Here is a 21,754-nt window from a genome sequence, read left to right as displayed (position 1 = left end):
CTATCTTTGCTTTCACACAAATTCTAATTCTTCTGCTCTGTACATAGCAACTGAAGTTTACATTCACTTAGACCAGGTTTATGTCTCCAAGCTAGACAGAGGCAGTACAGAAAATCCTTCGTTACCCAGACACCTATGAAATCCATCACCATTGGGCAGCTTTCCTCATATATATTTACTTGCTCTTCACTGACTCTAATCTCAGAGCTGGGTCTATTGAACCCCTAAATTCCTGGCAGAAGTGAAAGCAAACTTTTGAGGTTACTTTCAACCAAAATCAGGAGAATGGGAGGCGTTCAAGTCCTGCATTTATTGCACCCTAGCAAGAGGATCTGAGCTAGCAATTTTAGGTGGTTTTATGAAAGTCACGTTGAAAATAAGTATTCTTCCCCACAAACCTTTCCCCATGATAATTTAAATGTTGTCTTGAGAAGGCAAACACATATTTAACCTAACAACTGCCAATAAATTCTTGACTATATATGCATAAGAAAACAACAGGAACTGGCACTGTTGTTTCAGAACTCCTTACTTCTGAATAAAAAATTTATTCCTAAGTGCTTTATATTCATTTCATTAATATTTTCCCCAAGGTCAAGTAAATCTCAGCCTTAACCCTGTCTCCACAAAGTCTAAAAAAATTAGGCAACAGAGTTCACCAATAAGCTGCAACAGGACAACCTTTAACTTAGTTAAGCAAGACTTGAATAATATCGGTCCTTTACTTTTATTTAAAGGCTGACCTAATGAGAATTGATAGAATTTAAACTTCAAGTCCAAACTCTTTATCCAGCACAAACTGTTCCTAATTTTGCATCTTCAACATACGGAGAAGTAGCTGGGGGCTTCTCTACTTAAGTTCACCGGAAGTAAAATTTGCTTTACATTCTTTACTAATATAAAAACAAGGTCCATATGAAATAAGCAATAATGCAAAAATAAAAGGAAAACATACCAGTTTCTTCTTCTCTATAATCTGAATTAGTATTTGATGATGTACAGGTGCATTCCATATGCTCTTCTAATCTCACCAGAACTTCTTTTAATTTTGGCTTTTTTCTAATATATTCCACTTTTGCCACCTATAAAATACGATGAGGTACGTACTGAGACACATTAACATAGTTCAGGACTGAAGACAGATAACTATATACCCCTATTTTTGAATGAAGCCAAACCCATACAAAATGTCAGTATACTAATCATCTTTTATCTTAATTGTGCATCATGTAACCATTTATTGCACTGACTATTTGTTTACTCAAGTTCAGCACTTTGAAACAATTTTCTTTTCCCCCAAGAGGTAAAACAATTTCCCATTCATTTTGTTTTGAAGTTTTAAGCAACTCACTTTTCACGTATACCACAATAAACTTATGTAGGGATTTCAATCAGTGTTTGTTCTTGTAGACTGCTACTTTTAGCATGCTTTTCTGTATATGTTGACCACTGTTCTTAAGCTGAAGGCTAACAGTGAAGACATTAGGTTGGTTTGTAACACATTTTATAATTCACAAACTGTTGCCTTCAAAGCCCTCTGAACGTAAAGCACCCAGCTCTTCAGAGAACCAGCATCCAAGTATCAGCTTAGAAAGCAGTAATCTCAGTCCTACTCACTTCTTGCAGGGACTGGGACTTGCTTACAAGAGCGCCCATGCACTGTTGTTAGGTCCAAGGGAACTGCCACTTGCAAACTGGATCCAGCCTTTGGCTTTATTGTGGATGGCTAGCAGGTACACTATTCCTCTCCGATCCATCCAACAGCTTCCAACTGCATTGCTCCACTTTGGGCCAAAGCACTGGCATCCTTAAGAGAAAAGTCTGGAGGGCAAGGTGAGGTTGAAGGAAGGAGCATGCTGGAGAAGCTCTGGCTACATGGAAGTCTCCGATGTGAAGGAAACCAATGCAGAAAAAAAGGACGTTGGGGTTGAGGGGACACTGAACATGAGGAAACCTGACCAGCTTGGTGCCAGCAAGCAGGAGAGGAGGCACAGCACAGGGGGCAGGAACACTGCTGGGCTGGGACTCTGAGATGGGTTGTGGGGTGCTGGGTGTAGAGTTGTGCTAAGTGTCACAGGTATGATGGTCATGTCCGTGCAACAGGACATATGGCATACTGTGAGAAAAGAGAGTGATAGACAGTGTGTAAGGGGTCAGTGTTGAGTTTACAATTGTGTCGAACACTGCATGAATAGGTGGTAACCATTTGCTTGAAATGGAAAGCATTGAAATGAAATCATGTCTTCTCAGTCCTACTAATGATTTATTTACCATTTGACAAAAGAGGACTGCACTGTGTCTGTCCCAGCAAACAAGAAGACTACATAACACAGGTATGCATTATAAATGAGATAGATGAGGGAGCAGAAGAACAAGAGAGGATGGTTGCCTATAAAGAAGTTAAATGACAGAGCCAAAAAGTCCAGTCCAAGCAAAACCTCCAGCTACTACCAAATAAAGCATTCACAATTACAGACTGTCCTGGCAATACTTTACTTGTGTGTTTGGTGGGGTTTTAATGCTCCAAATCAACCTTCACACTGCAAAAACCATTCCCTGGCCCTCCCAAAAATGGAACAACAGTCTCACAAAACGAGAGTGGTGGCTGGAAAAAACATCACATTCCCAGTTCCCAGAAACACTCTTCTGGCTCTGTGGACAAAAAACTACCAGGGACCTCTGAATGACAGTAACAGAAGCTAGAGCAAAACCCTGGCCTTATTAAAGTCAATGGGAGATCTGCCATTGCTTGCACAGAGCCAGGATTTCAAATCCACATTTTAGTCACCACCTCTTCTGTCAACAGGATCTGGAGACTATTTTCATTTATCCAGCAAACAAAAGTTGCAGAAAGACAGATGCAGTAACAAAAATGTCCACAATAAAAGGTATCTTCCAAAACTGTCAGATCTCCATATAAACAGATTAAGTGCTGGCTGTGACATACAAGAATGCTTTTGCTTGAAGATTAACTATGGGTCGAAGCAGTATGTTTCAAAATCTCCTATCAGAACCCAACTCCATCAAGCCTTTGAACGCAAAGATTTGAAAATGTATGGTAAGACTGACTCATCTGGCATCAAAGGATGACTAATCCTCAAAATTTACAAAAACAAACAGTAATTAAGACACCTCCATCACTAGAGACAAAGAAAGAGACCCAGCAATCATGAAACACTTTTCAGATCTGCCATGCTTATTACAGCTGTTGGAATAAACCAGACTTATTGAAAATTACATGCAACAAAAATAAACTGTAATCAAGCTTTATGAAGTCTGTCCCTGTTTTGCTTTGTTGTCCAAACTGAAAGATATATGTAGTTCCTGTGGCTATTTGGTATTAAACAACAGTAAAAAAAAAATTAATAAAAATTAAAATTAAAAAAAATAAGATGATGCCTTGAAGAAAAGGATAGTAATGAATTTAAGAAGCAGTTTAAAGGTCTGTTTTTTCTTTTTTTTTTTTTTTTACTATGCTGTAGTTAATATACAATCCAGCATACATCTCACTGCCTTGTTTCATGCTACACAAGTTAAAGGAATGACGTTTTTCAGTATGTTGTAAACATTCAAACTGAAGCAGCACACAATAGAGTTAAATTGCTGTGCTTGTGTCATCTCCTAGCACCTGCTGCCAAACAGGATCTGTAATTAATGCTAATCTAAAATGATAAAGGTTGCAGGTCAGATTTTCAGTGACTATAAACAGGGATGGCTATGCTAATAGCATGGCATTTGGCCTTCTGTTAGCATCTTTTTTCTTCTTTGCATTATTGTCCCTGGTGTTTATCTTGTGCAGGTACTATCATGAGTATTATTACCAAACTCTTTGAGATGGCCAGTCGTCAACAAACTACCCACACCAACATCAGCTTCTTTTACTTGTCTCTAAAGCAACAAAACTAAAAACCACAACAACCTCAAATCCCTCCAGAACTGCAAAATATTACTATATAAGAACTAAGAGAAAGACAGTAAATTAACTGAGTAACTTAGTTAAAAGATGTGTAACCAGTGGCAGGCACTGTATCTAATTCACAGTAGAGCCTACCTACTATCCTGCAGTATGGTGTAGTGGCTAGGTAAAAATGAAAATAAAATTTGATAAAAATATATGAAAAATATGTGGTCTCATGGAACGTCATGGGAACACATAGCGCTCCTTCGTGAGAGACAATATCTGGGAGTAGCAGCAGGTGGAAAGCAACACTGTAAGTAAAAGCATACAGAACACCTCTAGCACAAAGCCAGAATTTATCAAGGGCAGGAACTTGCAAGATGAGTCTCAATGCAGAAAATTCCTTGTAACATAGTAAGCAGCAAAACTCATGTGGCTGATCACTAAATAAATGATGGGAAATAAAACCGAAAAATGGCTGAATGAGGATGATTCTTGGGATTAGTTATTTCTTCCATATTAAAGTAGGCGTGTTCTGATAAGATGGAGGGAAAACCTACCCTCACCTCACAACTGTGATCTTTACAGCCCTCAGGTCTGCGAGCAAGACGCAGGCCTACAGAGCGCAAAGGCATCAGAAGGACTGAGCAAGGATCCTGGCAAGTCACAGTGCATTTCGTGGGACCAGAGCCGCCACTCCAAGGACAGCAGGATGGGCACGGTGCCTTCCAGGAGACACTGTGCCAGCTGTGTGCGCCTCTCCAGCACAGGAGGGATAGGAAGCAGCAGGGAGGCCATCCGCCTCAGAGCCTGGCTGCCACCCATGCTAAAAACCCAATTAAAGACATTCACAGGGCACTCCTCCAGCAAAATCCCTAAGGGAAGCCCTATGCACAGTTAGGTAGGGTGGGGTTGGGACAGCTTTCCCTGCAGGGAGCCAGGGATGCAGGGTGCTGTCCCTGCTGCTGGGACAAGGGGAGGCCTAGCCAGTGCCTGAGGCAGGGGCAGCCCTGTCACAGCAGCAGGCATGCTCAGAAACGCAGTCCCAATGATGCAGGAGGCAGGGGCCACCACGGGCCACGCTGGGAAGGCCTCCAGGGGACAGTGAGGGAGAAGCCGCCTCCTGCGGTGGGGTGGCCATGCTTCAGCCAGGGCACACAGCCGTGGGGCCGGGGGCAGGGCCTGAGAGTGCTGCAGCAGCCCCACTGCCCCCTCAGCGGGGTACAGTCATGGCAGGTCTCCATGTCCTAGCACCCCAGAACGGAGCAGCCAGGCCTTGCCCTCTGGCAGGTGACTTGGATGGCAGGACTCTCCTCATGCTCTGACGGTACCTCTCCAGTTTTCAGTCTTCATCTCACTTGGAACAGGGTTTCCCTTGTTTCTCCCATTCCCAAACTGACCTTTGATACCTGTCAGCTGGACCTGCCTGCCAGTCCGTTTGTGTGCTGGCAATAATCTTCAGTTAGGTCACAGCTAAAATCAAAGTGCTGCTTATCCTACTGATAGAAACAGTCACTGAGGAAAAATGTTCTTAAACCTGCAGATACGGCATACAGCCATTTTACCTACATACATAGTTCATTCTACAAGGCCTTCTTAACCTTTTCAGGTGTTGGGCAGCTCTGCTGAACAACTCACACTGACTTGCTGTGTTTTTCTCCTTCTCTTGAAAACCTCTCTTAAATTCCAAACAACAACCGAGGAGCAGTTCCTGTGTTCCCTCCCCTCTGGCCCCTTTTCTCTTGGTCTTTCTCTCATATTAATTTACTGTAGGAACTAGGTTAAATTCTCCCAAATCAGCTCAACACTGAATATTCAGAAATGGCAAAAAAAGCACGTATGGCTATGGCCCAAGGCCAAGCAGAAGGCAGAGCTGAGGTGATTTAGCTCATTTCTTAGTTTGGAAACAAGCCTTGCTGCAATCAACACTAATACTCAGCTTCACTATTTAATATTAGCAGTATAGGCAGGATTTGCTCTGTAATATTAACTGTTTTCTGCTGCCCTGACCAAAAACGTGAAGAACATCATGCTGAACATTACAAAAAAACCTACTGGAATACTCAGTTCAGAACCCACCCACCACCACCACCACCACCCCCGCCCCCCCAAAAAAAAATAAATTGAGGTCTAGTACTTGGTAAATACTTGATCTCGCTGTGCAGAAGCAACAGAATCTGCAGATGTTACTGAAATGCTTTTGCAGACAGAAGAAATAGATCTGTAACAGACACCAGCAACCCTCCTCACCAGTCCTTGTCACCATGCCTCTATCAGAAGGATAGTAACGCAATTCCTTCCTTCCTTCCTATTGAAGTGTAACTCCCAACCAGATGCTTCATTTCAATCACATTTTTGCAACACTCTACAGGTACAGCTTACTGAATAGAGATTTCTTTAGGACCAGGAGGGCTGTGCTCTCCATGTCTGTTACGATGCAGGGGAAGCCTCTCTTTCACTCATCTACCCCACGAAGGGGAAACCTTAAGAGGACCCGTTTCAGGGAAGCCATGTCACCAACACCCCTGGCTTGGAGCCTCCCTACAGCTCCAGTTCCACAAGCCCATTAACAGTACACTGGGCACCTGACCAAGGCTCAGTAAAGGCGAAATGAGGACATCCCCAAACCCTGTAGCCTTTGAGTCACGTCCCCAAGAAAGGAATGCCCCACACAAGCCCCTCCAGTGCTCCTCCCACACTGCCACGGCTGTCTCTTAATCTTGACTACAGTGGCCCTCAGTGAGACAAAGAAAACACCCTTTGCTTTAGCCTGTTAGATGAAGCAAACCCACTTACTGACCTTTCTGGGTGAACATTTTTCTAGTGTGAATGGGCCAGCTATGATCTCACTACCTTGTCAATGAAGAGGAAGTGGGGAAAGCCTTTTCAATGTTTAATCAAAAGAGGGCTTTTATGCAGTCTGACATCAGGGGAAAATACAAGACAGCTTTCCAACCGCATTGCAGGAACAGCTGAGAAGGCTCTCCAAAACTGCTCCCCCTACCTTTCCAGAGACCCTTACTCTGGGCCAGCTACTTAACAGCATGAGCAGACATTCAGCTCTGAATGTCGGATTGGCAAAAAAGCTCATAAAACCATCAATTATATCAAAGCTACAAGAAGATCTGACTCTGGAGGGCATAAATATGGATTCTGTTCAGAGATTTCTGGTGTGACAGTGGGGTCAGCCTACAAACCTTTACAATGAACATCCTGTTCCTGCTTGACCTCTTGTCCTTTTTCTTTCCCTTCTACTTAATGACTATTTGGAGCAGTCTTGGAGCTTGGAAAAAAAAAAAAAAAAAGTCCTCCAAAGTTGGCTGACGTATATTGATATTGCTGGGGGCAATATATTTACACAACCACAAAAAGCAGCTGCTCAGCTGAGCCTACTTTTAGCTTGCACCCTATTAAAATGAATGCAAATCTAAAAGCCCAACAACCATATCAGCAGACTGAGTGCGAGACTACGTGTGCTGGGGAAACAGCCCCAGCAATGACATCCTGCAAAGGTGCTGCCACTTGTTTTTTGAGTTTGCAACCTCAAGGCTTTTAGGGAGCCCTTGGGGACCCTGGGCAACAGGGGACTGCAACAGTCAAAGATTTCTCTCTTACTTGGGACAAGTTTCTTGCTTATTTGTGTGTGAAAACATTTTTCAAATGTTCAAAAAAGGAAAAGAAAAAGAAGTCCTTCTCAGATGTCTGCCTGTGTGTATGAAAAACAATGAACTGGCCCAGATGCCATTCTTTGTGTTTAGAACATACAGCACTACATGAGTTAACAGCACCTTTCTCAATGAAATCCGTTCCAAAGAGAGATACGTATGTTGAGCTGGGCAATTTTTTGTTCAAGAATGTGTTTTTTTTTTTAACAAATTCTGCACTTAAAATAATCAAAGCAACATGAACTCAGACGTTCAGCAGCATAAATGGTAAATGTAAGTCTAATCTCCTACATGCTGATGTAAATCAACATTACTTGTTTAAACACTGATAAAAATTAGAACACAGTGAAGCCTAATGAACATAAGAAATATTTCACGTAGTATTTACTGGAAAATTGCAACAGGGATTTTGTCTAATGAGTAAATACAGCATGAAGCTGTTGAGTCTTCTATCCCTGGGGTAAGATAATTTGAAACACATTTTTTCAGATCAAAAGTGTTATGTTGTCAAATATAAAAGCCCAATTTAGCCTGCATAATATTTAATTAAGAAAACAGCATTCCATACTGTGATTTATTTATTTTTTTAAGTCCAATGCCCCTTGAGTCATTTTATCTTCTTAACTTTAAGATTTGTACTGTGCGAGATCATGGGAAAGACACAATCAACTTTATTTTAATTACAAAAGGAGAAAAACCTAAAGGGAATCCTGTGAAAATCAAATCCAAACCCAAGATTTTCCAATGATGATGTCATTTGAAAAGGCCCTCTGCTCACTTAAAATAGAGAGGAGCACTGTATCTGAACCTCTTGCTAAGAGGATGGATAATAAAGATTCAGGTCACGCAGAACAGCCACAATACCTGAAGTTTCTAGACTTAGGCGGAGCCTCTTGGGGCTCTGCAGCCACGATCTGCTCACCTTGACGCTTCTGTGATGTATCCGCGAGGGCTGGCATTTCACGCTGCTGGTATTGCAGCAGCCAGTGCAACGTTTCACCTCCACGCAAGGTGGCCATATCAGGAAGTTGGCCGAGGTGGGATCAATCTGACTCCGAGGTATCTCATATATAACCGTCCGTGTTTTGCAGACAGCCGGGATGGCTTCCTCTGCGAACAGAAGAAATTCACACTTCCAGGTGAACAGCTGCTCTCACCTCAGAGTGCCCAGATACTTTACACTGCCGATTTACCAGTGGCACCCTTAGCCAGGTCTGAGATGGTGCTCTCAGTTCCCACCGCTTCCTGACAAGCCAGTGCTGAGTACTGTTTGCCTACCACTACGCTGTGGGTGCTGCCTTACAGAAAAGCTGGACTCACTGCCAAAAACCCAGCCCTAAAATGCAGGATGACAATGGCCTGGCTCCCAACATAGCTCGGAGCGCATACCACTAGATAAGGCAAGCCTGGCTCTTTAGAAGTGACAGCAAGCCAGAGGCTACTCCCGATTAGATGATCCTCCAATACAGCCTTGTAGTGACTGCTTAACAGCAGCTGTTATTTTACAGTATTGGGGCAATCATTGCACGCATATATTATCGCACAAACATGCAATACCTGGCAAATGCCACAGCAGAAGTTGCACTGAGGATATTTTTATCACACCCAAACTGGCTGAGCTGGGAAACAACCTGTGCCAGCTTGAAACTTCTGAGTCTTGGGTTTCTACTTATACTCTCTTAACATCCTCATATCAGGGAGTCCGGTCCACCTGCCACCCCAAAGGGCAGCAGCCTTCTTTTTTACTTTCTTTTTTTTTTTTTTTTCTAAATTGATGTTATCAAATCTTTGTACCTGCTGGGTTTTATTTAATTTGTTATTTTTTGAATGAGGTAAAATGACAAGAGTAACATGACTGAAGAACCTGCAGTGTAATTTTCAGCTAAACAAATTTGCTGCTGGTCTCAGGTAAGGTGAGCGTGTAGATGGCAGTTTCAGCCACATAAGCATCAAAACATGTAGCTCTGTGCCACTGCAGTGCATGATTGCTGCCACGAAAACTCCAAACTAGGCATCGTTTTCAACCTAGGACTGCCTAAGAAGTCAAGCTGGTAATTTAAACCGGTCCAGAAAATAATAGCAATCGCAGAGACTGCTTGCTTGGAGCTAAGTTCTCTGAATACAGCTTGGATTTTTTTGCCTTTCAGTGGAAGCAGTGATAGCTTTGGGTCATATGGGGCAGGGAACTGGAGTGCTGCCTGCGCTTCTTCAGTTACTCCTGAAGCACAAGAAGTTCAGGCCTGTCCTGCACCTGTAACATGAAAATCTAGGCTTGGTTTTCAAAGAGGTACATTCTGGTCATCTAAATAGACTGAAAATTCTTCTTCTCAATCCCCAGTGCCATGAACTTGAGAAAATTAAAGGATCCAATAATGCAAGATAGTTGGCAACTCCTACAAGTTATTGAGCATATCCAGTTCCCACTGACTTTTACGGGGACGCATTCAACACCTTGCAGAGCAGGGTGCCAAGTGTAGCAGACTGTTTCAGAACCGCTGTTCTCTAGAGGCATTCAATGTGACACACGCGCTTGCCAATTCACACTACAAATCCATGTTGACAGCATGCTGTGCTATCTACTGCGTACAACCAGAGCTTAAAGTTAGAATATATTGACTCGGAATAACCCATAATAGATAAGAACATGGATGTTTTCTGCCTTCGACTAGAATGGTAAAACAGTCAGATCTAATCAGATGAACAAGCTTTGCTTATAAAACATGTTCTAAAATTCCCCAGCATCTCTTTAATTTGGTATTTGGGCTTTCTTGGATCACAATCATTAGTATTTAAATAGAAAAAAATCCCCTGTAAACATGCCTGGTGCCCTACACAATGATGGAAATCAATGCCCCAGCATTTCCATCAATGGCTTTTAATTTTGGGGATAAACTGTTTTTTTCTTTTGAATAAAGAGTCAAGCTGTTTCCTTTTGTGGAGCTTCTGTACTGAAAACTCTACCAACTGTTGATGTTTTTTAAAGCACACTGCTGTAGTTGTTCCCCACACTATGAATTATACATTGAATATCACAGCATTTTCTAACCAAGGTCTAGCTTTCTAACATGCTGCAACAAGAAAGTGAATGTAAAGAATTCGCGCTTGTCTGTCTCCTATGGACATCCTCCAGAAGACAGCTTCTCAGGCAGCGGCTCGTTTTGTACAGAAAGAAAGGCAGAAGCTAGAAATGGCCTTTTTTTCCTTTGTGTGTGTCACATTTTTCCAGTGAAATGTCCTGCTTGGCTGACCAAAAGCAACCCCTCTGTTTTTACTCCCTAAGTACAAATAGCTTGTTTCTTACCAATGCTTCTTTTTCTGCGAATGGGCACAGGACGATTCTCTTGCACATGTTTAGCAGAATGAACACTATAAGACCTCAAGTTTGTTTCTGAAACATCATCATATCCTGAAAGAGGAAAGAAAATATTAAATCTCAACTATGTTATTAGCCTGAATGTTGCTACAGTGCTTTTACATACATACATATAAAACTGCTGTTCCATATGCACAAGACCAAATCCTTCTGCAATTACTCTAACATAATTCCTATCAGTGCAATTGCAAGGCTATAAGGCAGGGAAGACATAAACACGAAATGTCATGTATAAGTGTGCACAACGTAATTCTAATATCCATTTTACCAGAAGTCCCCAGAAACAGTGCATAGTCTGTGACACAAAACCATATCTAAAAGTAAAACAGTTGCATTTTTATGTGAAAGACATAGTAAAGCTTTTCTTACTGGAAAGGTGTAGAAATAAGAACAATAATATTTCATGTGAAACATTTATTTTGAGAAGTTTTTTGAAGTTCTGGCATAAGGCTACAGTAGAAAATATGGTATTACACACCCAACAGCAACAATGCTGCCTCTGTAATTTTTCTCTTGCTTGGTTTTCAGCACTGTACTAGGACAGAATCAAAAGCAAAAAGTAACTAGCATGGGTTTCCTTTTAGCCTCTCTGTTGCAGAACAAATCCCCTGTGAAGTATCCTAACCTTTGGAGGGGCATCTGAAGCTACTGCAAACTCTGGGACTGCATCCAGGCTTGTCTTGTTCCCTAAATAAGCCTACCACATGGGTTAAAGGGCCATGAGAAAAAGCAAAGATGGAAAACTTGGCATTTCATTTATCATAAAAAAAAAAAAAACTGCTCCAACTATTTGGTTTTGTTAAGTGAAGCAGTCCAGGTCGTGTCCCATGCAGTGGGGTTCTGAAAACGGCAAGCACAATCAGCAAACAAGGGATCAGGAAGAAGTAAGCAGACTGAGGACTGCATGCAGATTCCAGTACAGCAAAACTAAGACTTTTAGCACTCTGCTGCTTGGAGTGCCCTCTATAATGTCACTGGAGAGTTTCAAGGTTTCACTGCTGGTTCCAAAGAAAACTGTGATGTACACCAAAAAAATGTAAATGGTTATTACAGTGTACTCAATTACCCTCTCTACATGCTACCAACAGCCTACACTCCTCTGTCTTCTGCACTGTCACGCTCCCTGCTTCTAGTACTCTTTCCATGCACAGTCGACTGCGACTCTGTAACTAGCTTTATTCTTCACTTTATTAGAAACACACATCGTAAAGGGCACACTCTGCAAATAAACCAGCTCCTTTCTTCTTCCCTCCAAGAAATCTTGCCCTAAACAGCATGCAACTTGTGAAATCACCTGCAGAGCCTGGTAAGACAAGAAGACAGTGACATCTTCAGCACCTTAAAAAGAGCTCTGTGCCTCAAGGTATATCTTCACTCTTTGGAAAATACTGTCATAGTTAGCTAAAACGAGATGAAATGGGAGATCCAAGACATAGCGCCAGGAACACCCATTGGTCCCGTTTTCCTCATCAGCAGGCCAGATCCTTGTCTGAAGTAAGTCATTGTGAAATCCAGTTTCAATCTACCCAAATAAGTAGGCTCCTTCTTCCTACACTGAGTGCTTGCTTCTCATTGATTTTGATGGGAAATTTTGGAACCTAACAGATTAGCTGACTGTAAGCCTTATTTGCAGTCCCAGTCCTGTAACGTAGCACAGCAATGACTAATGCATTTTATTTCTGCTTTTATTGTACCCCATACTCCACAAAACTCATCTGTGGGGTAAATAAAAAGGCTTGCCTGAGATCCCACAGGAAGTTTGCAACTCAGCTGGGGAGCAGAGCCAGGTCTCCTGCATCCCATTCCAATGGCACCGGGCCATCCACCTGACCCCAAACGGTGTTATGCAAAATGAGGATCCGTTCTGATCTTCCTCCAGCCCTTTTCTGCTCCCTAACACTCAGCCACCCAACACCTTAATACTGACCTCCTTCTTGGCAAGTTCAGATAGTCACGACCTCTCCCTCACTTTGAGGCAATGAAGTGATACTCAAAAGAAAGCAGCAGGAATTTTGCTCAGTGTAAGATCCCAGCTCGGCTCTGAGCAAGAAGCATCTCTGTCTGCATGCAAACGGTGTTTGAAAAAGATTAAACACAAAACTGATGCCGTTAATCCTGAGCGCTTGGTGGACACAGCCATCCTGCTGAAAAGAGAAACTGCCAATGATGCCAGCCTGAGCCACGGGTCCTAATGCCTTATTCAACACGCTGGCATAGTTCCCTTTTAACATGACTGATTTCTTGCTGTCTTGTTTAAAGAAACTGGTAAGACTAAAGGAATAGTATGATCAGCTAACCAATATGTTTAGCCATGTGCTTATATCTAACTGCTCAACTCGGCTGCAATTAGCCATATTCTATCATCATATTTATAAAGAAAAATGACATGTCGAGGAGCATGTGTTGCTTATAAGATGATTTCTAAGGTGAAGAAGGCCTCTGGCTCATACTGTATCTCACTGTCTCACTACATATCTTAGGCATGTATATCATTTCATAAGTTCATGTCTCGTTGCGGGGGTTAAAAAAAAAGAGATCTACACAGCTAGCACGGCAGACTGCAAAACGTGTTCCAGTCAAACCTCAATGCATTATGCAATGCAAATTGCATTATTTCTATCGCCAAAGCATTGATGTTGTTTTGGGTTTTTTAATAAACAGAATTACGGAGAACATGGTTGGTGTCAGACAACACTATCATGCTAAAGGCACTTGGTCTTCTCTTGATCCCCACAGGCATTTGGAAGTAATTCCACTTCCCAATGAAGTCAAAGGGAAAATCACTGCACTTCAAGCGATCTTGAAGTCAACAGGAGTCTTGCCTGAGCAGGGCTGAAAAATCAGAAAGTCAGTTTTGAAATCCACACTTGACTCTGGATGTGTGGCCAGAAGACTTTATTTTACTTCATTAAAAAAATGATGCTACAGTAATTACAAATAGCTCTCTCTAGTTTGACTTTAAAAAAGCCTGATACCTAATTTACAACCTGGCAGAAGGTTTCCTCAACAAATCATGTCTTAATTTGCATCATTTTTTCCCACCAATGTACTGACTTAGGAACATGAAATTGCAGGATAAGGTTTTTCAGCTCTTAGCAAAGAAAATGGGAGTTTATGGGTGCTTAGCACCAAACAAAATGAAACTTAGAGCAGAAAGCTTAGAAATGGATGGTTCTTAGTTTAGAAATTGAACGCTGCTTGTCCCTAAGTGAAGATGGAGGATGCTGCATGGAGCCAGATTAATGCAGCTCTTTTTAAATGTTTTAATAATAAAAAAAAATGTTTTCATGGCAGCCGATCAAGAAATTTCTCTGTAATCTTTTATGTACTGACAACATATCAACGATGGGTAGAAAAACTCTTGCAACTAGCCTTGGTCAATCCATTAGTGTAGCTGAAATTGTTCTTTTTTGCCAGATTGGCATTTTTCCACTAGGTCATGGAGTATAAATCACAGTGTTCCTGTGACATTCTGCCAATATGTGATTACTCTTCTCCCAAAAAAAAGCATGTGGAAAGCATCCTAAGACTACTGTTACTTTATATTTATCATTTTACATTTTCACATTGCCATCTCCTTCCCAAACAACTTTACATGTGAGGTACAATCCCCAGCGTATGCAGCCTTAACGCAAACCCTTCTAGATGTCACTTTGATGTACATCCAAAAAGTGTAGGTCCAAGACTTCTAGTACCAACAGCAGCAGCTTAGGAGATTCTCATTATCTCTTTTTCCAGGAATTCAGTGCGAGGTACAATAAAGTGAAATGGTCTGTCTTACAAATCGGTCCTAGAGCCAGAAAGCCCAAGGCAACGTCAATCTGTTTGTTTGATCTTCTTTCTGGCTGATGCAAAATATGCCCTTCTGACATCCAAATGCAGAGATAGATGTCATTAAGTTTTCAACTTTGATCTATTAAAGGAAATATAAGTAGCAGCCTGCAAGATCCTGTTTTGTTTAGTGTTTTTTTCCCCTTTACCTAGATGTGATCAACCAACTGTAAAGGAGGAGGAGTATTCCCTCTATCTGTTTCAGGGAAACACACGACACACATGGCAGATGCCCGCCTCTCATAATGTTTAAGAGGTGCAAGGAAAGCTAACACATGGCGTTGTAATGTCTTCAATTTGCATGCCACACCAAAAGCCACAAAGTCAACAGGTTTTCCAATAGATAGAGCTCTGGGATGCAGCCATCTAACACTGTTCTATGAATGCATACTGTTAATTTAGAAGTTTCTCCACCTAACAAAAAGCTGCTCTGCTAGTTCTTAATCACAGGCCGTTAAATTCACATGGCCTAAGGTGACCCTGCGGTTGATGCCCTTAAACCATGCAATGAAACGCTCTCAGCCCTGCGTTTCCCCACGCAGGGAGATGACTGGGGGAAAGTCTGTTCCCAGCAGGAGGCAAACATAATAGGTGATGAAATGAACTCTACCTCCCACAGGACAGATGGGAGAGGTGAAGCGCGATGAGAAAAACCACGCTGCTAAGCCATAAGAACTTTCAGAGGCGGAATATAGGAAGTGCCCCCGTTTCGGTGATTTCGTCTGTTAGTAGTAAAACTGTACTCTGCACGCTACAGCTGCCTACTTCCTGGGATCGTGCGTGCTTTCTGTTTTAAATAGGGTCAGCCTCTCCTCTCCGTCATGCCAATGAAACCCCATTGCTGACTAAGGATCCCAGTCGCAGAAAATTAACGTAGAAGCCTGTTTTCTGATATAAACAGAGCATTTTCATGTTGTCTTAACTGTGATTTCTCCTTGAATCGGACGTGCGGCACTGGGCTCTAACAAATTGGCCTGGATTTTCTTTTTTCTGAAAACAATGATAAGCTCCATGTTGGGTAGTGTTTTTCTTTAAGTAATATGCCAGATGGTCTGGGGGTGTGGTTTCTAATTTTATGAAGGGGGTTATCAGTCATCTCTGTGCTACAATATAGCGACCAAATCTGTCAGAATAGAAGAAAAACCTGCCCACTCTGACTTACAAAACTTACTTTCCCAATTAAAAATATATGCTTTGCATTGCAGGAAAGAAAATGACTGTTCTTCCTTCATTTTCCACAAGATTTTGCCTTGTTACTCAAGAATATCAGACATTTTCTGCATGCGTGCCTGATCCTGCAGCTCTTCCCTTACAAGATCATTCTTAATTCTCAAGTCCACCCACTGAGTTTAAACAGGGCTACTCGCATGCAGAAGGACTGGCAACACCATGCACTAAAATGAAGGAGAAAATAATCAGTGGAGTGTTTTTATTCTGATCCCCGGGTTAAATCAGTATATGCTATTCAACAGAAATACATCTACTGTACAAGCCCTCACTGAAGTAACCCTTTCCTAAATGCAATTACAGCCCTAAGGAAATATGTTTCAGAAGTATCATCTTATCAGTGACAAGTAGAAAACATTTGATTTGCTAATCCAAGCTAATATTAAATACAGTAAACAGGCCCAATCCTGTTTACTGAAGAAAACATGGAAATTTCAACGTTCGATTAGTCACTCTGATAAACCCTTAGTAAGAATTACTCATGACAGTAAAGACTGCAGGACTGTGCCCAGAAAACATAAATGTAGATAGCAAAGAGTGAGTGGTTACTGTCTGTGAAGATCCAATCCTGCCTGCACAGCTCAGGATGAGGCTTAGCAAGCATGGAAACTGAGCACTCACACAAGCAAGAACAGGGTGAAAGGCTGAATATTTTATTTTTAAATATTGTTTTGAGTTCATGTCTTAAGGCATTACTGTTTCATGTTGAAATAGTAAAATATGTATGTCTTGTTTCTCTAATGGTTTCTAAACTGACAAATTGCACAGAAACTGTGAAATGAAATGGCAAACCTGCGGCTGACCTCTTCAATTTTTGGTCATGCATCCTCTGGCTAATATTTGCCACAAGGTAAACAATTATTTTCTTAAATAAATTTCTTTCCTCCGCTACCTCCACTAATTTATTTAGCTACTGCCATTGCTTCACTTGTCTGCTTGATTCTCTTGCAATGCAGCCACGTGAACTTTTGCTCTCCTTGCAAGTGGTATTTAAAAATGAAGCATGTGCTTGTTACACTGGGGTATTTGAAAAAATAATGTATTCTGGTAGCTACAGTATAGTGAATCAAATGCAGAAAAAACATGCAGTATTTTAAAATCCTAGTCTTCAGATCCAGCCCTTCTGCAACAACAGCCAAGCCTTCCACTGAGTTCACTGGGAAAAACATTTTAGCAGTAGTGCACTTGTCTGGTCCAAAACAGCCTTCAATGGGGAAATATGTATTGCATACCCCTTCCCTGTTGTGAAAGCTTCTTTAATTGCAGTGATGATGAAGCACTGCTCTCCAAAAATATTAAACCAATGCCAACAGATCTGGTAATTAGTAATTGGCCTCCATGGTAAAGTATTGTGCAAGAAAGAAATATTCCCATTTTCAGTGTAATGAGAAACTATTTGCTCCCTAATCACATGAAAATTGAAAACCATGTCTGTAAAACATCTTCCTAGTGCCTTTCTGCTCATTAATACAGTACTGTACTAAAGGCAGCGAGTTAAACTCTAGAAGGATCCTGCAACGCTGAATGAAGGTGACTGAACCTGGCACTGACTTTACAAAAATACACAGCATATGGTTTAAAAGGAGATGGCCCAGTACCAACGCAAGCAAGAACTCATTCATTTTTCTCCATGTTTGTTCTTCAGAAAGATGCAGGTTTCCCTTGGGCACATCAAAGGTGCCGGGTTTATTCTCTCACAACTAAGGCAAGAAATCGCCAGGAACAAAGTGCATCAAGTGAAACCAAACGATAAGAAACCGAGTAATACAGCGCTTCTCGGTCTGATTTACTGCTGCAATGATCTGTTTGAACTGCACATTCTCACTACACCCATTTGCATGCCTAATGATGCAGAAAATAACCCTGCGCTATTTTCTTTTGGAAAAAGTGTATTTGTCAGAGTTAGCTTCATATGCAGGTTCCTGTTTAAAATCAGCGCGGATGGTTTATTTTCCTTTTAATAAAGCCCAGCGCTTGAAGAGACATTACTTCATTCATAAATATTGTTTCAAATATTTTAAATACCTCTAGGACAGTAGTTTAAAGATAACAGAGCAATGCGAGAGCAACAACAAACCTTAAGGAAATTCTTCTCCGCTGAGGGACGGAGAGGTCTGAAAACACAGAGGGTCACTAGGTCCCTCTCCACCCTGAACCCCCCGAAGTTTTCATTCCCGATCTTGCCCCCTTGGCCGCCGCCTCCCTTTGAAATGAAGCTCCCCTGCCCAGGGCAGCCCGGCTCTGGAGGCCGGGTCCCCGCACGGCTCTCGTCCCCGAGGCGAGGCTGCCCGGAGCGGCGACAGGCGTGCGGGGCGCTGCGCCGTGGCCGCCCGCGGTGCCTCCCCCCCGGGGCGGCGGCGGCCGACGGCGCGGAAGGAAGGAGGACGGGACTAATTTACCTACGGAGTCAATCTCCAGGAGGCGCTGCAAGTCGCGGATGCTGTGGATCTCGCTGTGCGCCAGCCGCTCGATCAGCTCTTGCGGGATCTCGGCCTCCTTCAAAGACACACACGCACACCGCGGGTCACCGCGCAGCCCCGCGGATCGGGCGCCGCGGGGACGGGGATGGAGGGGTCGGGGTTTTAAGGAGGGTGCGGGCTGCTTGCAGGGTGCGTTTGGGCGAAGCAAGGGGGAAAAAAAATCATCCCCTCCCCACCTCCGCTCCGCAGGCTGCCGGAGCGCGCCCCGCCGCCCCCGCTTGCGCGCCCGCGGGGGTTGCGCGCCCCCCGCTGAACTGCGCCACGGCTCGGCACGGCTCCGGCCTGCCGGGGAACCGGGCTCCGTGCCCGCCGGGGGGACGCCGCTTTTCCCCGAGCCCCCCTTCTCCAGCCGCTGGAAACCCACCCGCGCAGCCGCCTGCCGAAGTTTGCCCGAGCGGGCGTAAAGTTCACAGTGGGGCCGGGCTCCCCCGGGCCGGGAGGGGGGTCCCGAGGGGCTCCTGCATCCCACCGGCGGCTCCCGGTGCCCAACGGCCCCGGTCCCAAAAACTTACAGCCCCCCCCCGCAGCGCCCAGCACCGCGCTCGTACCCCCGGGGGCCACCTGTAGCAAGCCCCAGCCGCGGCTCCGCGCCCCCGGGGAGCAGCCTTCCGATGGCAGGCCGCACCCCAGCCTCTGTCCCAGGCTCTGGGCGAGCTTCAGAAGCGGGGAGCGGCGTCCCGAGGGGGGCCCGCACCCCACTTGTGCCCGCGGCACTAACGGTGCCCGCGGCCGGCTGCGTGCAGCGCCGTGCGCCGCGGGGGCGGCCGCTGCCGGGCGGCTCCGCGAAACCGCTCTGTTTGCAAATAACCGCAGCCCGCCTGCACCGCCGCGGAGACAGATAGAATATATCGCATCCATGCATGCGTATATATGGAGATTATTGGGGTTTTTAGGCGCAGCCGGCGGCTCCGGAGCGGAATGCACGGTCATTCCCCCTTCGCCGTTGGCATGCGGGAAATGGCAACTTGCTTTCGGCCTCGGCTGCGCAGGGGCTGGGGCAGAAACAGGGGCAGAAGCAGGGGTAGGGGCAGAGGCAGGAGCAAGGGCAGAAGCAGGGGCAGGGGCTGGAGCAGGAGCAGGGCGCGGAGATGTCCGCGGAGCCCCGCGGCCAGGTGCGCAGCCCGTTGCGCCCCCCTGCCCTCCTCCGACGCCGGCTCCCCCCCGAGCCCCGGCTGCGGTGTCCCCGGGGGAGCCCCGAGCACGCAGCGCGCCGCTCTCACCCACCTCGCAGAAGGTGAAGGACAGGTAGCCAAAACCTATCAGCAAAACGCAAGCCCAGGTCCTCATCGCGGTCTGGTGCACTTTAGACACGGAGGGAAGGCAACGCTGATGGAGAGGAGCTGCAGGCCGGCTCCTGCCGCGCAGAAATTCAGTACCATCCCTCAGGGGAAAGGCAGCGGGGTGGCTCGGGGGTCCTCCGCATCCAGGCTTGGGGTCGGGGCTTGCCTCGGGGCGGCGGGGGTTTTAATTACGGCGCTGCCGCTGTTTGTAGGTTCCCCTCGCTACGGGAGCGTGGCCGCGCTCTCCTTGCTGCTGCTCTCGCTCGCTCCTCTTGGCTCTTAGGACTAGACCAGCCGGTACTTCTGCATATTTGCTTAGATCAGACCAAAGTGAAACCCAAGGAGTCGATCCGGAGCGCAGCCGAAACGCCCATCACCTGGCTGGGGCGGCTCGCCCCCCTGGCGGCGGGCGGCGCTGGGGCCCGCCTCCCCGGCCTCCGGCTCAGCGCCGGGACTGATGGGCTGCTCGATTTGCCGGCTTCTTGCCCCCCCTTTCCCCTGCCGGGCTGCCCTCCACCCTCTCCCCCTTTAGCAAAAAGGGAAAAAAAAAAAATCTTTATTGGTACGGATGGAAACGGTTCTCTGGCCGAGAATGGTCCCGCTTCCCTCCCCGGCCTGGGGGGAGGTTAAAAATGGTAATTAATTATGAATAATTGCAGTGATAAATCGGAGCAATATTGCAAGATCTCGCGGGCTGCCTCGGTGCAGCTCCTTCCCCACTTTGTACGGGAGAAAAAGAGAGGAGGAGGAGGAAGGAAGGAAGGAAAAAAAAATTATATATATGCAAGAAGGTTTAAATCCCAAGGGGATCGGAGACGAACTGCAACTCCTGGCGGAGGGAGGATTCCCGGGCTCGCTGCGAAGCGGTGGCCTGTCTGGAGCGTGGCTGAGCGGAGGAGCAGCATATAGGGCTCCCTCCCTGCCATGCGCCTCCCCCGTCCCTCCTCCCGGTACTCCCGGCACCAAACCCACAAACAACAAGTAGTGGGGGTGCCGCCAGCTGCAGCCCCTGCGCGCACGGCGAGAGGGGCTCTGCCCACATACGGGGAAAAAAAAAATGGGAAGGAAAAAAAAAAAAAAGAGGAAAAAAAAAAGGAGAAAAAAAAAAAAAAGAGGAGCCAGCGAGGGGCTGGGGGGCCGAGGAGGGGAGCGGGGCAGCCTGTCCGCCGCCCCGGCCCTCTGCGGCACTGGGGCGGGGGGAGCTGGGGAGGGCTGGGAGCTGCTGCGCAACAGCCGCCCTGCAACCTTACGGGATCCACCTTGTGCCCCTGCCTTTTATATAAGGCGGAAGAGATCGCCATGATCACGGAGGGGTTGAGAGTGTGGTTTTTTTTTTTCCATCGTTAACTGCTGTTTTTTGGCGGTGGGGGGAGAGCTCGCCTTTTGCAGAAGGGGAGGGGCAGCGCGGCTGCGGGTTGTGGTTTTTTTTTTATTATTATTCTTATTTTTTACGCAGCTATTGCAGCGCAGCCTTCGTCGCAAAGGAAAAAGCACCCCTCCTCCCAAAAATAAAAAATAAAAAAAAAATAATACTAATAAAAGCAGCGGGAGCCCTCCGCCCTGCGGCACCCGGCTGCGGCATGCGCGGTTGCGGGGCTCCCCTCCGCGGCCGCGGAGCCGCTGCGCCCCGGGGCTCCGCCGCAGCCGGTCCCGGAGGCCCCCCCTGCAGCCCTCCGGGGGCACGGCGGCCGGAGCCGGGCAGTGGCAGGTGGGGCTCCTCCCGCATCCTTCCCTCCCTCCCTCCCTCCCTCCCCGCCGCCCCGGCGAGCAAATGCCCCCTTTTCCCCGGCGCGGATTGGCACAAGGTGCCTGCTGCACCCTGACATCTCCCTGAACTCATTGTGATTTAAATACCAGCCCTTTCTCATCTAAACAAAGCATCTTAATAGCAGATGCAAAGAATTCAGCTCATCTGAAAATCCAATAGCATTTAAGTGGATTAACTGCAATAACACAACTGAGGAGTGATACTATCCTTCATGGAAGACAATAGACTGTAA

The 21,754-nt window shown here is 45.4% G+C and overlaps 1 protein-coding gene across 7 annotated transcripts in view; it reads right to left on the bottom strand.

Annotated features, from left to right (window-relative positions):
* Window positions 1-20,719, bottom strand: part of PDGFA (platelet derived growth factor subunit A) — a 34,640-nt gene extending 13,921 nt beyond the window's left edge. For 2 of the 7 annotated variants that reach the window (XR_010825013.1, XM_048062318.2), the window contains exons 1-5: window positions 19,699-20,717; window positions 18,394-18,490; window positions 10,865-10,969; window positions 8,486-8,673; window positions 956-1,082 (exon numbers count right to left, since the gene is read on the bottom strand). Coding sequence is in view for 4 of the 7 variants with exons in the window: in XM_048062318.2 (XP_047918275.1) it covers window positions 956-1,082; window positions 8,486-8,673; window positions 10,865-10,969; window positions 18,394-18,490; window positions 19,699-19,761 (580 nt within the window). In the remaining 3 variants the exon portion in view is untranslated. Of the gene's footprint in view, window positions 1-955; window positions 1,083-8,485; window positions 8,674-10,864; window positions 10,970-18,393; window positions 18,491-19,698 lie in introns of all 7 variants that reach the window. The other 5 variants (XR_007162710.2, XR_007162712.2, XM_048062323.2 and 2 more) reach the window with 5 other exon arrangements.
* Window positions 20,720-21,754: the final 1,035 nt, after the last annotated feature.

Source organism: Anser cygnoides, chromosome 15 (genome assembly GCF_040182565.1).
Source record: "Anser cygnoides isolate HZ-2024a breed goose chromosome 15, Taihu_goose_T2T_genome, whole genome shotgun sequence".
In the NCBI taxonomy this organism is placed as follows: domain Eukaryota; kingdom Metazoa; phylum Chordata; class Aves; order Anseriformes; family Anatidae; genus Anser; species Anser cygnoides.
Note: the sequence above shows the minus strand (reverse complement) of the source record. Positions and strands in the feature narration are given on the sequence as shown.